Source organism: Urocitellus parryii, chromosome 6 (genome assembly GCF_045843805.1).
Source record: "Urocitellus parryii isolate mUroPar1 chromosome 6, mUroPar1.hap1, whole genome shotgun sequence".
Classification (NCBI taxonomy): domain Eukaryota; kingdom Metazoa; phylum Chordata; class Mammalia; order Rodentia; family Sciuridae; genus Urocitellus; species Urocitellus parryii.
The window spans coordinates 108898012-108913836 of record NC_135536.1 but is presented as its reverse complement, the minus strand read 5'-3'; the positions used below and the strand labels follow the sequence as shown (position 1 = coordinate 108913836).

Here is a 15825-nt window from a genome sequence, read left to right as displayed (position 1 = left end):
AAGGCTAATTCCTGGTCTGCATATTGACTATTACTTCCTTCAGTACTCTAATTTCCCCCTCACAGGCAATCCATTAGTGATGCAAGCTTTGACTTACAAACCTAAAGCGATATCTGTAATCTTCCTGAAGATCTATGTTGCTTAGACACTCTTAAAGAAGGAACAAGTCATACTCATACTCTCTTCTCTACTGGAAGACTGAAATTCTATTGCTGGTGTCAATTACTGGATGTAGGCACCCAGCAGAATGCTTCAGCATAATTCCTTGAAGATAGGGTTTTGGCTGTTACAAAAGCCATAAGATCAAAAGGACTAAAGGGTCAGAAAGCTGGCAGGAGTGGAATGGATTCAGTTCAAAAGAAATAGAATAATCAATGGCCTTGAAGATTTCAGACAATCAGATTTTCTTTTGAAGGCAGGGATAAAAATAGCACAAACCCTACACACTCATTGAAACAAAAGCCAATAACTCAACTTTTTGTCTCAAGACTTGTTAGGTCTCCAGAACCATTCACAACCACAGCTGCTAATGGTTGTGGATTTGGCAATCAAAATGTCTTTGTTAGAAAAAAAAAAGTTTTAACTGCCTGACTATTGAGGTTACAAACCACAGCCTTGATGCATTGTTGCACTCAGAGTCCTCCCTGCTGTTTTTGAGAGCTTACATCTGCTGTTGGCAGATAAAATGCTGGCAAACTGCTAGGGCTCCTTCCAGAGGAATACAGGAGGAGCTTTAAGGAGATGATGCTCATCTACCTTTTTCCCCCAAGTTAAGCCCACAGCCTTTTATGGATGACTGTTACCTAGTCCAGGTTATCCTCAGGCATTACTGAGGAGGGTTGAGAGTCTAGTGGTGGGATTTTTTCCAGCACAAATTAGCCATGTTGGCCAAATTAGTCTTAAAAGATAAAAGGAAGACAAGTTCTTAGCTCAGGAGAGAGCATGTTAAGCACACATTTTTTATTTTATTTGCTTATTTTTAAGTGGTGCTGAGGATTGAACCCAGGGCCTCACACATACTAGGCAAGCGCTCTACCACTGAGCCACAACCCCAGCCTAAGCACATATTTTTTAAAAGCCACTTATAATGTAGTGCACTTAATTTTAAAACAATCACTGACAAAATCTTTTTTGTTCTTTTTTTTTAAAGAGAACAAAATGATCACACTATGTTAAAAAAATAATGAGGGCTTGGTGATTTTAATTTATCAAAGAAAAGTCAAGAACATAATGTCAGAAGTAAATAACTGAGTTTCTTTGAAGAAGAAAAATGTTAGGAACAGAAATAGAGAAGTAAAATGTGGTCCAAGTAATATAGGAAGTTACTTTCAGTTGAAATAAAAATGATTAAATCCACACTGGTTTTCAAACAAAATGTGATTCAGTTGGGTGATAAGAAAGGCTTGCTGAGATGCTGAAGAACACACAGGAAACTTTCCTGGATGGTTCTCTCTGTGCACTGACTTAAGGATAAAGGAAAAACAAACATAGCAGACAAATGCTCTCTAAACTATATATACTAGGTTACCAGTTCTGCAGTCTGTAAACAGATAATATGCAAGTGTGTGTGGTGGGGGATGTAGCTTAGTGTTAGTCCAGCATACATAAGGCCCTAGATTCAATTCCTAGCACTGCCAAACCAAAAAAAGAAAAATTTAGGAACATTGTCTATTATATTCACCTCTCATTAAGGGCATAATGTATACCAGCATATTAAGGGCTCTGAAAAATTCTGTAGTAAACAAATAAATTTGTTTAATCCAAAGACATTTTCAAGATACATATTTCAAAGAACACCTATGCTATGGAATAGTTTTAGAGATGCTAGTATAGGGCTATTGTTCCTAAATTCTCAACTTGTTTCTTTAGCAATAAGAATGAGGCTTAAAGTGGTGGAGTCCTTGCCTGCCGTGTGCAAGGCTCTGAATTTGATCCCCAGCACTACGAAAAAAATAAAATAAAAATCAGGCTGGTATAACTATGCAATTATATTTCTTACATTAAAGAACTCTAGTTCAAAAACAGACTACGCAACTACATTTTTTACATCACAGAACTCTAAACAGAGACAGGTAGATGATTATACCAAGGGTGGTCGAGACATTTTCCAAAAAGGCAGCCAATGCCAAAGCTACAACTTTTTTTTTTTTTTTTAACAATACTAGGTATTGAACCCAAAGTGTGCTACCACTGAGCTACATCCCCAGCCCCATTTTTTAATTTATTTACTTATTTATTATTGGTACAGCACTATTTTGTGTTTTAGAGACCTGAGTTGCTTAACACCTAGCCATTGCTGAGGCTGGCTTCGAACTCATGATTCTTCTGTCTCAGCCTCCAGAGCCACTGGGATTACAGGCACGTGCCACCACACCTGGTCCTTTTTATTTTTGATTTTGAGGAAGGGTCTCATTAAGTTGTCCAATCTGGTCTTGAACTTGCCATCCTCCTGCCTCAGCCTCCTGAGTTGCCAGAATTACAAGCATGGGCCACTGCACCCAGTCAAAGCTACAATTTTAAGAAGTGAAAAGATCTTTATCCAATAAATAACAACAACTATTATCAATCGGCTATTATCAATCCTAAATATATTCACATGCTACACTCAAACACAGGAAAGAAACAATGGTGAAAAGCCACAGAAAAGCTAATGACCAAGGAAAAATGATATGGAATTCCTGTGTTTGACAAAGCCTACAGGTTTCTGGCACTTTGTTATATTTTAATGTCATACATAAGGAAAATTCATAATGAGAACTGACAAGACTTCCAACAGGGAACATATTGGAAGGTTCCTACACTTCTACATGCTGCCCTCAGCAACCTCAGAACATAAAACAGAATGTAAGCTGAAGGAGGAACATCATGTTCACCTGAAACAAGAGTATCCTTACGAAACCAAAAAAAGATTTACTTTGTTAATTATATTCTTTTTTTTTTAATATTTATTTATTTTTTTTTTAGTATTTGGCTGACACAACATCTTTGTTGGTATGTGGTGCTGAGGATCGAACCCGGGTCGCACGCATGCCAGGTGAGCGCGCTACCGCTTGAGCCACATCCCCAGCCCCTGTTAATTATATTCTAATTCTTGTAACCCTCATGGTATTCCATACTTTAGGATTACAGTTTCCTGAATAAATTTGTGGCAGAACAATCATTTAACTGTCTAGAGTTTGAAATAATTTGACCTTTGTCAGGAGGTAGTTTTCTTGATCAATAAAGGAGAAAGTAAAACAAGGCCCCTCTCCAATCACCATCCACATGGGCAGATGCAGCTGGGTTCTCTTTTAGAATGCAGATATAACATGAAGAGAATATGACGCACTAAGTTTTATTAAGTTGTTAAGAACTGTGAGTCTTTTTTTTTTTTTAAAGAGAGAGTGAAAGGAGAGAGAGAGAATTTTTAATATTTATTTTTTAGTTCTCAGCGGACACAACATCTTTGTTGGTATGTGGTGCTGAGGATCGAACCCGGGCTGCACGCATGCCAGGCGAGTGCGCTACCGCTTGAGCCACATCCCCAGCCCCAAGAACTGTGAGTCTTTAAAACTGTAAAGCCCATACCAATATAAGGTATTTTTATAATTATTAATTCTACAGTGTGGGGCGGGGGGAGAAAGCGGCTGGGGATGAAGCTTAGTGGTAGGGTGCTTTCCTAGCATGCATGAGACCCTGGGTTGGATCTCTAACACCACAGGAAAAAAAAAAAAAGAGAGAAACAGGGAAGGGAGGAAGAATGATGACACTTGGGAAAAAAAAAAAAAAACAACAGTCAAAAGGCCCATAGATAGTACAGGCACAAGAGTGCAAGGCGGTGAAGGGCCTCCACATGTCTATGGTTCTGTTGAGGTTTAGATTGGATACTAATGGCAGAACAAAAGAGTAGGAGTCAAAATTCACATCAAAATACATGCACTGTGGGCTGGGGATGTGGCTCAAGCGGTAGCGCGCTCACCTGGCATGCGTGCGGCCTGGGTTCAATCCTCAGTACCACATACAAACAAAGATGTTGTGTCCGCCGAAAACTAAAATAAATATTAAATTCTCTCTGTCCTTCTCTCTCTCTCAAAAAAAAAAAAAAAATACATGCGCTATACTCAAACACAAACAGTAATCAGAACAGACTGAGGAGGCAACCCATAAGAAATTAAAAGACAGAAATGTAGGGGGATAGTAACTGTTGACTAAAATCTGTGATGAAAAGATAAAGAAGTTGAGATAGCTATGAATAGTAAAGGAAAAAAAAGGAAGCATTAATAGCAAAAATGCAACGCAGAGTCAGGTGTGGTGGTTCATGCCTATAATTCCAGTGGCTGGGGGTGGGGCCACTAAGGTAGGAGGATTTCCAGTTCAAAGCCAGACTTAGGGGGCTGGGATCGTGGCTCAGTAGTATTCACCATGCACACGTGTGAGTGAGGCACTGGGTTCGATTCTCAGCACCACATAAAAATAAATAAATCAAATAAAGGTATAGTGTCCATCTATAACTTTAAAAAAAAAAAAAAAGCCAGACTCAGCAATTTAGTGAGGCCCTAAGCAATCAGGGAGGCCCTTTCTCTAAATAAAACACAAAACAGAAGGGCTAAGGATGTGGCTCAGTGGTTAAGTGCCCCTGGATTCAATCCCTCAGACAAAAAAAAAGCAAGACAGGCAGGGAGGGAAGTAGCTCAATGGTAAAGCGCTTGCCTAGAATGCATGAGGCCCTGGATTCAATTCCCAGCACCGGCGCCCCCCCCCCCCCAAAAAAAGTAAGTCTGAAAAACAAAGAATTTACTGAGAAAAATTAAACTGAAGCACATTTTATTAAACATAGTGGTAGATGTCCTATTACCTATAGTATCTGTTCAAAACAATAGGAAAACTATACTATTAGTGAGACTCCTCAGGCTTCGTTTTTGCCAGAATGAAACTAAATATAAAAATCCTGTATGTCAAGAATATTTCAATTAAGCTAAAGTCCTTTGTCTCCCTCTACTGTTCAAAAATGTACTTTGTGGGGCTGGGGCTATAGCTCAGCGGTAGAGTGCTTGCCTAGCACATGTGAGGCCCTGGATTCGATCCTCAGCACCACATACAAATGAATAAATAGAATAAAGGTATTAAAAAAAAAGTACTTTGTTATGTCAGTTCAATTGTCAATGATCAAAAACAAAATAGACATGTATGTGTACATCTACACACACACAAACACACCTGACACAATCGAAGCAATTGGTATTCAAACACACTTGCCTACTATCATGAGTTCAAATGCTTTGAAAAGCAATAACAGATCTATCATACCCACCACCCAATCAAAATGATTCAGGGGATACTTTTGAAGACTTCCTCACCAAAAGAAGCAAAGCTTTAGTAAGGGATGAAGACCCTATACTTTTTTGCTGGACTATGGCAATAGTTTCCTATTCAGAAATGTATATATACCAGTTCTCCATACACCAAATACCAAAGCATCACTAGGTTTTTTTTCTGTCATTGATAGGGTCTTTTCCTGCCCCAATATATCTTATTAAAAGATTCTTTTGGGGATGGGGTTATAACTCAGTGTTAGAGGGCTTGCCTAGCATGTGTGAGGCACTGGGTTCGATTCTTAGCACCACATAGAAATAAATAAAATAAAGGTCCGTCAGCAACTAATAAAAAGACTATTTTGATGGGTATGGTGGTGCACACCTATAATCCCTACTACTAAGGGGGCTGAGGCAAGAGGACTGAAGTTCAAGGCCAACCTGGGCAACTTAACAAAATCACATCTTGAAAAAATCAAAAATAGGGCTGGGGCTGTGACCAGTGGTAGAGCGCTTGCCTCACATATGTGAGGCACTGGGTTCGATCCTCAGCACTACATAAAAATAAGTAAATAATGATATTTTAAAAATAAAAAATAAAAAGGGCTGGGGTGTAGCTCAGTGGTAGAACTCTTGCCTAGCATGTGTGAAGCCCTAGTTTCAATCAGTACCAAAACACAAACCAACAACAAAGAAAACAAAAAAAGACACCCTTTTTCTTCATATGTCTAAATATATTTGCTAGCACCTTATTATCTTCAGGATATGCTGTATTAGAGGATCTATAAGTCAGTCATGATGGCAAATCTTTACCTACCTGCTCTTTAAATTGCTTCTGGGACAAGCAATCAACTAGATCCACACAGCCCAGAAGACAACCTGATGGATAGTCATTGGGAAATTCCACATCTGAATCAAGAAAAACAAAAGGATTAAATAAATTTCCTTCTTTGTTACTCTGGAATTCAGGAATCTGTTTTGAATTATGAACAAATGACTCTTTCTATTATCTATTTATAGCCATAAGGAAAACAATGAGTTTTGTATCTGGCATAACTGTATTTTAGCAAAATACTTAGTGAGTAGCTAGCTAAACTAGGAAATTTTTCCTTTAGAAAACTATTCCCTCATCTCATCAAAGTTCAAGGACTACTAATTCATAATAAGGATGTGAGGGAGGGAGGAAGAATAGAGGTAATTTGGACTAGACAGAGGGGAGTGAAGGGAGGAGGAAGGGGCATGGGGTAGGAATGATAATAGATAAATCAGACATTTTTACCCTATGTGCATATATGATTACATGACCTGTGTAACTCTACATCATGTACAACCAGACAAATGAGAAGTTATACTCCATTTATATATGATATGTCAAAATGCATACTGTCATGTATAATTAATTAGAACAAAAAAATATATATATTAAAAAAAAAGTTCAAGGACCCTACAAGTTTATTCCAAACAAATCAATTCTACTATACTCAACTGGATCAGACTGGAGCTTGGTGATAATGGATTTTAGAAATGAAGACAGGCAGCTACAGGTAACAATAGAAAACTATAAAAATGTGATTAAAAAACATAAGCATGGGCTGGGGATGTGGCTCAATCAGTAGCGCGCTCGCCTGGCGTGCGTGCGGCCCGGGTTCGATCCTCAGCACCACATACCAACAAAGATGTTGTGTCCACCGAGAACTAAAAAATAAATATTAAAAATTCTCTCTCTCTCTCCTCTCTCACTCTCTCTTTAAAAAAAAAAAAACAACAAAAAAAAAACATAAGCATGAAGGTCAGGACACAAATCTAAAACAAACTGTACCAGTCAAAATAGAATTTTTTTTTACCCTTTCATTTCTTTCTTTTGGGAGGATTAAACCCAGGTCCCAGAGCATGCTAGGCAAATACTGTACCATTGAACTACATTCCTAATTCCAGAAATATGGGTTTTGTTTTTTTTCTGGTACTAGGGACTGAACTCAGAGGTAATATGCCACTGAGTACATCCCCAACCCTTTTTATTTTTTCATATAGGTTCTTACAACCAAGTTGCTGAGGCTGAACTTGAACTTGCAATTGCTCTTGTCTCAGCTTCCCAAGTCACTGGAATTACAGGTGTGCATCACTGCTCCCAGCCATAAATCTGTTTTTAAGAGACTCCTTGCTTAAGTTTGGAGTCTAGACTCCTTGCTTAAGCTTTATGTATTAAAAACTTTTAAAGGTGGTTCTGTAATTCTCCTTTCATTCTATCTCCAAAACAACTCTGAGCTGGATAAGAGGAAGGGACATAGGATGTCTAAGGTCAGAAGTTCTTCTTAGGATCCAAATTTACTGTGCTTGTGGTGATTCTGAAAATTCTCTGTTCAGGTCAATCACCTTTGATCTATCTGAATCCAATAGCAGGTCTCTATTTGGGTCACTCTTGATTATATTATTTGTGGTTGTTTTTTTCCCAATTTAAGATCCCAGAGCTTATGAATCATTTATATTACTTTCATAGCAAAAAAAAAAAAAAAAGGGAAAGAAGATTTTTTTTCAGATAAAATTAAGATTAGTTGGTTGACTTTTTAGAAACTGATATTTTTATTTTCTCTTTTTGAGGTATTAATGCTTTGAATAACTGTCTATGATTTGTCAGTAAATAAGCAAATATAAGGTTTAAAAGTCCCTTTCAGCTGAGGAAAAGCCACAGGAAGAAGAAACTGAAAGAAGAGGAATATCAATGACTCCTCTCTAAATGTAAGACCAAAAGAATTCATAGCTGTTACCTTTCCCACGGAGAAGTCGATATGTAGCCTGGAGTTCTGAGACTTCTTGAGGGGAGGGTTTTTTGCCTGTGGCTGCTATCCAAAGACGTCCTCTGTGGGGAGTATACCAGGATCTGCCCTCCACCCTTGAACAAATACAAATTTAGTAGGAAGGATCTAAATTCTAGTTTCCCAGAAGATGCCACAATATACCAAAAAGAAAGAAAAAAAAATACTGAAGCAAATTATTCAGTTGAACCAAGAGATCTAAAGAAGATGTCTCACCAAGAGGGAATCTTTTGTGAAAAACACTTTTCTCCCATAATACCTTTCCCTTGAGGATGAAGTCTGTTCTCTAATTTCACCTATCATCAGAACAAAGTTTTTTTCTCTCAACTCCTGGATAGTTGTCACCTTATTCCCATAACTCAGTCCTGGAGTTCTCACTACTCTTGGAATTTCTATAATCCTGAATCTGTAGTTTTTAAGCATCTAAGTTGTCCCACAAATATGAACATCATTGCCATTCTTTGAGTCAAAAGCTAACTTTTTTCTGGAAGACTTGTTGCTTTATTCTCCAACCTAACAGAAAATCCTGACACATAACTTCCCAAGAATGGTATTTAATAGAATAATGATTATGAATAAATTAAAAATAAAATAATTATAAATAAAAATGCTTATCTTTATTTTCTAAGTTGCAATGACACCAATATACATTTCCTAATTATTTTATATAGGGTTATGTTCTGTGTGGATAAGTAAACAACTTGTTGAATAGTTTGAAAGAATCAAGTGAAATGAAATACTCAAGAGAATTTAATTAGTTTGCTACTTTCCGAGGACTACAAAAGATGTTTCTCTTCACCTCCCATCAAATGAAACAAAGAACCTTAATATTATATCCCTCTTATCTCATTCTTATAATGGAAAGTAGCACTGTGATTGTTTTTTCATATTTGTAGTATGCTAAAACAGATGAATTAGAGGAGTGTCGGGCACATAGTAGGTACTCATTATGTAGAATGAACCAGTATGTCTTCCTTCTAGACCAAATAACCTGAAGAGTTACTGGGAAAATGGTCTCACAAATTTGGCAGAACCACCCAGTTTATTTCTGTAGGATTAGTGATTGTGGGAATGGATGATGCTCATCCTGTTCTTTCCAATGAGAAAATTTCAATAACAGAGATCCAGAATAGATGAGGGAAATGTAAACATTCTCATTAAGCTGTTTAGCTTTCTACTATGCAAAAAGACACCTAAGTTGCAGAGAAATGAATGAGAAAAACGGACATCTGAGGCTTTGGCTGTCCTGGAGCAAAAGCAGGTTCACGGGGCTGGGGATGTGGCTCAAGCGGTAGCGCGCTCGCCTGGCATGCGTGCGGCCCCGGGTTCGATCCTCAGCACCACATACAAACAAAGATGTTGTGTCCACTAAAAAATAAATATTAAAAATTAAAAAAAAATTTTAAAAAAGCAGATTCACATGCATTTGTTCTACTAGTACTACACACACAGATTAGGAAATAATTAGGAGCCAAAGCAAGAAAGCCTGACCTTCAAATAGAGGCAAAAAAGTGTTTTTATACCTTAACAAACGAGGGAAATGGCAGCCAACAGTGAAACCACTGAAGTAAAAATGATTGTTCCTAAATGCTAATAATTTTTCTTTGTAGAAAGTAGGGAAATGACTAAAGTCTGCAGATTAGAGAGTAAAGACACTTTGAAGTCCTGAACTCTGGTTCTATCTCTGACATTAACTAGTTTTAGCATTTAGAGTAACTGTATCTTTGCCTGCCTCAGTGTCCTCGTTTTAAACTATTCATAGAGCTAATGATTCGAAAATTTAAATCCTATTTAAATAAAAGGTATTTTTACTGTTTGAGATAGGACACTGCCATGTACATAAAACTCTGAAAAATAAGAAGGAAAAATGAGCTCGCTATAATGAAAATTGAAAGAAAAACTCAAACAAAATAAATGTCATGATCTCATTATATAACAATCTGAACAAGAAAAAAATAAAGACTTCAAAATGCTAACAATAGCTATTTCTGATGGTGGGGTTATAGGTGATGTTTCTGTTTCTAGATAGTTTTCTGCATTTTACAATTTTCAATTTCATGTATAAAAGCAAAGGAAAAATATTTTAAAAGTTGAATTACGAAGAAACACAACAGGCAGGCACAGTGGTGCATGTCTGTAATCCCAGTGGCTGAGACAGAAGGAGTGTAAGTTCAAAGCCAGCCTCAGCAACCTAGCAAGGCCCTAAGCAACTCAGTGAGACCCTGTCTCTAAGTAAAATACAAAACAAAACAAAACAAAAAGGGAGGGCTGAAGATGTGGCTAAGTGGTTAAGCAACCCTGGGTTCAATCCCTGGTACCAAAAAAAAAAAAAAAAAGAAAGAAAGCATGGAATAGTAAACAGTTATCACCAATAGATATGACTCAGCTTTATAATACCTCTAGTTATTCCTCACTACTTCCTCTACTTTTTGTAGAAAAGGAATTTGTAGTAAAATAGTTTCTCAAAAGAGTTTTTTCAATAGATTCTCTTCCAAGGATGAAAAAAACCTGGTATTCCATTTATTCTAAGTACTGAGGATTAAACCAGGGCTTTATACACAGTAGACAAGTGCTATACCACTGAGTTATATTACAATCCTTTTTATTTTATAGTTAGGTTTTTTTTTTTTAATAGTGTTAGAAATTGCACCCAGGCCTCACATACACTAGGCAAGGGCTCTACCAACTGAGCTACATCACTAATTGCCTTTTTATTTTATTTTGAGGCAAAGTCTAACTTACTTAGGCTTCCTTCAAGCTTGGAATCCTCTTGCCTAAGCCTCCTGAAGAGCTGGGATTACAGATATGTGCCACTATGCCAAGCAAAACAATTTTAATTAATCTAAAAATTTGCCAGGCATAATGGAATAATCAGCCTGTACTCCCAGCTGAGATAGGAGGATCACTTGTTCAGGAGCTCAAGATCAGAGTGAGCCCCATAGTAAGAGCCAGTTTCAAAAAAACTCTACTACCTAGTTAATATTGTTTCAAGTGCTATGTTCTGGAAATAATAAGTAAGCTGGAGAAAATTAATTCTAAATCAAATTTTTGTCAAAGATCTCTCACTGCCAAGATTCATTTCTATTCTAACTTTTTATTTGTTTATTTTGTTATCTAGAAAATTTTTTCACTTTCCAAATTTTTAAAAATATCTTCATTATTTATTTATTTTTAATGTGGTGCTGAGGATCGAACCAAGTGCCTCGTGCATGCGAAGCAAGCACTCTCTACTGAGCCACAATCCCAGCCCACTTTCCAAATTTTTTATTGGTGCATTATAGGTGCACATAATGATGGAATTTGTTCTTACATATTCATACATGCATATAATTTAACAATATAATTTGGCCAATATCACTCCCCAGCACTTCCTCACCTGCTAGTCTCTTTCCTCCACTGATTCTATTCTTACCTTTTAATCCCTCTGACAAGCAGAGAAGCCCAGGGTTGGTGAATAGATAGGCACCAGCCACCATCAAATCCTTCCTGGAATTCTTGATCCTGGATTCGCAACTGGTGCGGATATAAACTGAACTCAAGTCCCAATCCTGCTGAATGGAAAGCCTTCTTCTGTGAGGCTGCACCTGTGTGGTCTACCCACTGTATAGGAAAACACAAACAGTTCAGTCTGACAGGGAAGAATCCAGGGATGGTGAACAAATGCAATAATGAGGAAATCATAGTAGATACATTTTCTTAGAAAATTTTATCCCATCTTTGTCTGAAACAAGGCCAAAAAAAAAAAAAAAAAAGGCTGGGGCTGTGGCTCAGCAGCAAAGTGCTTGCCTGGCATATGTGAGGCACTGGGTTCAATCCTCAGTACCACATACAAAAATAAGCAAATAAAATAAAGTCATGTTGTCCATCAAAAAACAAACAAACAAAGCCAAAAAGGGTATAAATTCAGTAAGAGTTCCAGGTATGATAACAAAGTGCCATCTTAAAAGATAGGTAGAATGTTGAAGTCTCCATATAATGCTTAATTCCAGAAGCAGCACAACTACCAGACCAAAAGAACTGTAAGTATTTCCATTTTATACTTATTAAGGCTCTATCTTGGATTCTGGAGGTTTCCTAAGATAAGTGAATCAGCCAAAAGACATACAACATTTTGGTTCATAATGCTTATTGTGCTTATGGCAGACTCACATGTCAGTATTATAACAAAGCCAAACAGATGCTGTCATGGGCAGTAGTTCTGGCTACTGGGTATAAGAAGTACTTTATTATCCTGAAAAAAACAACTTGTACACTAAAAGAGAAGAAGGAACACTACTGAAACAAGGTTCCCATCACATAAAGGCAATAGAGAATTATAGGATACAGGTAATTACAGGAGACTAAAGAGTTCTGGCAAGAGTTCAGTCAGAGAATCATGAAAGTTAATGTTTCTTCCAGAGCAAGAAGATCAAGTGCTCCAAAATTTAAAAGAAAAAGAAAAATGGCTATTAGGATGGTGAGTCTTCATTTTTTTTTAATTCTTAAAAGTGTAATAACTTATTTTAAAAAAGACTGCTAGAGTATTTGCCTGGAGACTTAGGCAATCATTTAACCCCCTTAAACTTTCAGCTTTCTCAACTGCCAAAGATGGATCTCTAAGAATCTTTTGTTGACAAATTTTTAGATGAATCTCTAAGATCTTAATCTTTTCACAACAAAATTTTATGATTTAACAGTTTTGTCTTTTTCTATTAAAGAATTTAAACTTTACTTTTTATTAGTTTTATTTTTTTGTGGTGCTGAGGATTGAACACATTGCCTCACCCATGCTAGACAAGCGCTCTACCACTGAGCTACAACCCCAGCCCTGTCATAGCTTTTAAAATACCACAGTTAAACTGGGCACAGTGGCACACTCCTGTAATTCCACAAGAGGCTGTAACAGGAAGATTGGAAGTTTATGGCCAGTCTGGACAATTTAGCAAGACCCCATCTCAAAAAAATTTTTTGAAGTATTGAAGATGTAGCTCAGTGGTAGAATGCTTTTCTAGCATGCACAAGGAACTGTGCATGATAGAAAAGCATTATTATTATTATTTTAAAAATAATAATACTATTTAAAAACCACATTTATTGAGTAATTAACTATGTGAAAAGCACAGATTAGGGAAACATAAAACATGAAAAAAATATGGTTTTGCCAACTGTGGTGGCACACCTGTAATCCCAGCGGCTCAGGAGGCTGAGGCTGGAGGATAGGAAATTCAAAGCCAGCCTGAGAAATTAAGCAAGGCCCTAAGCAACTTAGCAATTTTTGAGACCCTATCTCAAAAGGGCTGGGGATGTGGCTCAGTGGTTAAGTGCCCCTGGGTTCAATTCTTATTATATAAAAAAAAATCTATCTATATCTATATATATGTGTATGTATACATAGGTATATTTTTATTATATGTATGAGATAACTGTCTTTTGAATCATAAGGCAAAATTGGGTAAATATTAGGTAAGAATAGAAGTTCTTGTGTGGCAACACTGATCTATTATGGAAAAAATAAGTTATCTTGTAAAAATGTTGGATGAATAATCCTGAGGCCCAAATTCTTAGCTCTGTCTCTACTACAGTTCTTTTATTTTATTTTCTACTACAGTTCTTGACTGTAACCAAACAGCCATTCTCCCTCATTATCTTTCAATAATACTATTATATAACCTGTTAACTAATCTACTTGTCTATATTGTTAGTTGTTAAATAACTCTCTTCTATCCTACTGGTACTACGATAATAACTTGGGCCCTTATTATCTCCCCATTACAATAACTTCTGGAACAATTTTTCTGTTTCTAGTCTTAACCTTCCCTCCAATGCACTGTCTGTATAAGCATGGAAGTCATACCAGTCTTCAAGGATCTTCAAGGATCCTTCTTTGCTTACTTTCGAATAAAACTCAGTGCTTATTGTGAAACATAGGGCTTTCAAGAGCAGGTATTGTCTACTGCACTGGGTTAAAGAGTATCCCCTTGAGGGACATGAGAGGAATAGACATACTCTAGATAGGGCAAAGGGGTGGGAGGAGAAGAGAGGGGGCAGGGAGTTAGCAATGTATGAAGACATAAGTTGGTGTGAACATACTTTATATACAACCAGAGATATGAAAAATTGTGCTCCATATGTGCAATAAGAATTGTAATACATTCCACTGTCATGTATTTGAAAAATAAAATCAATTAAAAAAAAAAGAGGATCCCCATGAGTTCATGTCTACCTAGACTTTGATTATATGACCTTACAAATTTGTAGATGTAATCAATTTAAGATGAGTTCACACTAAATTATGTTGACCTAAATCCAATAACTGGTATTCTTTGAAAAGGAGAGGACACACAGAGATACACATGGAAGAAGGCCAAGTGAAGACAGAGGTAGAGATCGGAATGATTCAGCTACAAGCCTAGGGCAACCAGAAACTGAAAGAGGCAAGAAAATATTCATGTGTAGAATCTTTGGAGGGAATGTGGCTCTGCTAACATCTTGATTTTGAAATTTTAGCCTCCAGCTATGAGGAAAGAAATCTTACTGTCTTAAGTCACCCTATCTGTTTTGTAGCGCTAGGAAACTCACACATCTACTAGTCCATAAAAATACTTTGATTTCCCCAAACCAGGAATGCTTTCAAGATGCTGAGTCTTTTTTTTTTTTCTTGGCCTTAAAAGGGAGAAGCAGTCTTCATTCACTATCCCTTTATTTTTTTAATTAATGAATGAATTTATTTATTTTATAGTAGAATGCATTTTGACATATTGTACACAAATAGAGCACAACTTCTCATTTTTCTGGCTGTACATAGTTTAGAGTTAGTCCAGCAGGGTAATGATACATGTAGACAGGCTAATAATGTCTGTCTCTCTTTTTTTTTTTTTTTTAAAGAGAGAGTGAGAGAGGAGAGAGAGAGATAGAGAGAATTTTTAATATTTATTTTTTAGTTCTCGGCGGACACAACATCTTTGTTGGTATGTGGTGCTGAGGATCGAACCCGGGCCACACGCATGCCAGGCGAGCGCGCTACCGCTTGAGCCACATCCCCAGCCCAATGTCTGTCTCTTTCTACCATCTTTCCCATCCCCACAACACCACCCATCCCCTTACTCCCCTCTACACAGAACAAATTTCCTTCATTCTTCCCTATCCCCCCACCCCACTATGGATCAGCATCCACTTATCAGAGATTTTAAACATTGAGCTTTTGGTTTTTTGGGATTGGCTTATTTCACTTAGCATTTACCTGCAAATGCCATAATTTCAATTTTCTTTAAGGCTGAGTAATATTCCATTGTGTATATGTACCACATTTTCTTTATCCATTCAAGATGCTGAGTCATTACACATGTTATACCTTCTGCCTGGAATTCTCTCCCCAGATTTGTCTACCTAGAAATTCTTAGTTATTTTTTTTTAATTTTCTTTTAGTTGTAGATGGACATATTACCTTTATTTATTTATTTTTATGAGGTGCTAAAAATTGAACCCAGTACCTCACCTGTAGCTAAACAAGCATTCTACCACTGAGCTACAAACCCAAACTCTTCTAGTCATTCTTTAGTTGTCAAACACTCTTTCTTTTATGCTCTCACAGATTTATGAACATGCTCATAAATACTGTTGCATCTATGACATGTATGTTTCATAGCAATTATCTTAAAGAACTGTAATCTTTGCATTTATACACATCTTCCCACTGATCTTTGAAGTTCTTAAGGACATGAGCTGGACCTTTAATTAATCTT

At 37.0% G+C, this 15825-nt stretch overlaps 1 protein-coding gene across 3 annotated transcripts in view; it reads right to left on the bottom strand.

Annotated features, from left to right (window-relative positions):
- Trip4 (thyroid hormone receptor interactor 4) overlaps window positions 1-15825 on the bottom strand; it is a 54569-nt gene that overhangs the window by 16550 nt on the left and 22194 nt on the right. For all 3 annotated transcript variants that reach the window (XM_026384811.2, XM_026384812.2, XM_077799769.1), the window contains 3 exons: window positions 11517-11704; window positions 8057-8181; window positions 6109-6200 (listed from right to left, as the gene is read on the bottom strand). In XM_026384811.2, the coding sequence (XP_026240596.1) occupies window positions 6109-6200; window positions 8057-8181; window positions 11517-11704 (405 nt within the window). The remainder of the gene's footprint in view (window positions 1-6108; window positions 6201-8056; window positions 8182-11516; window positions 11705-15825) is intronic.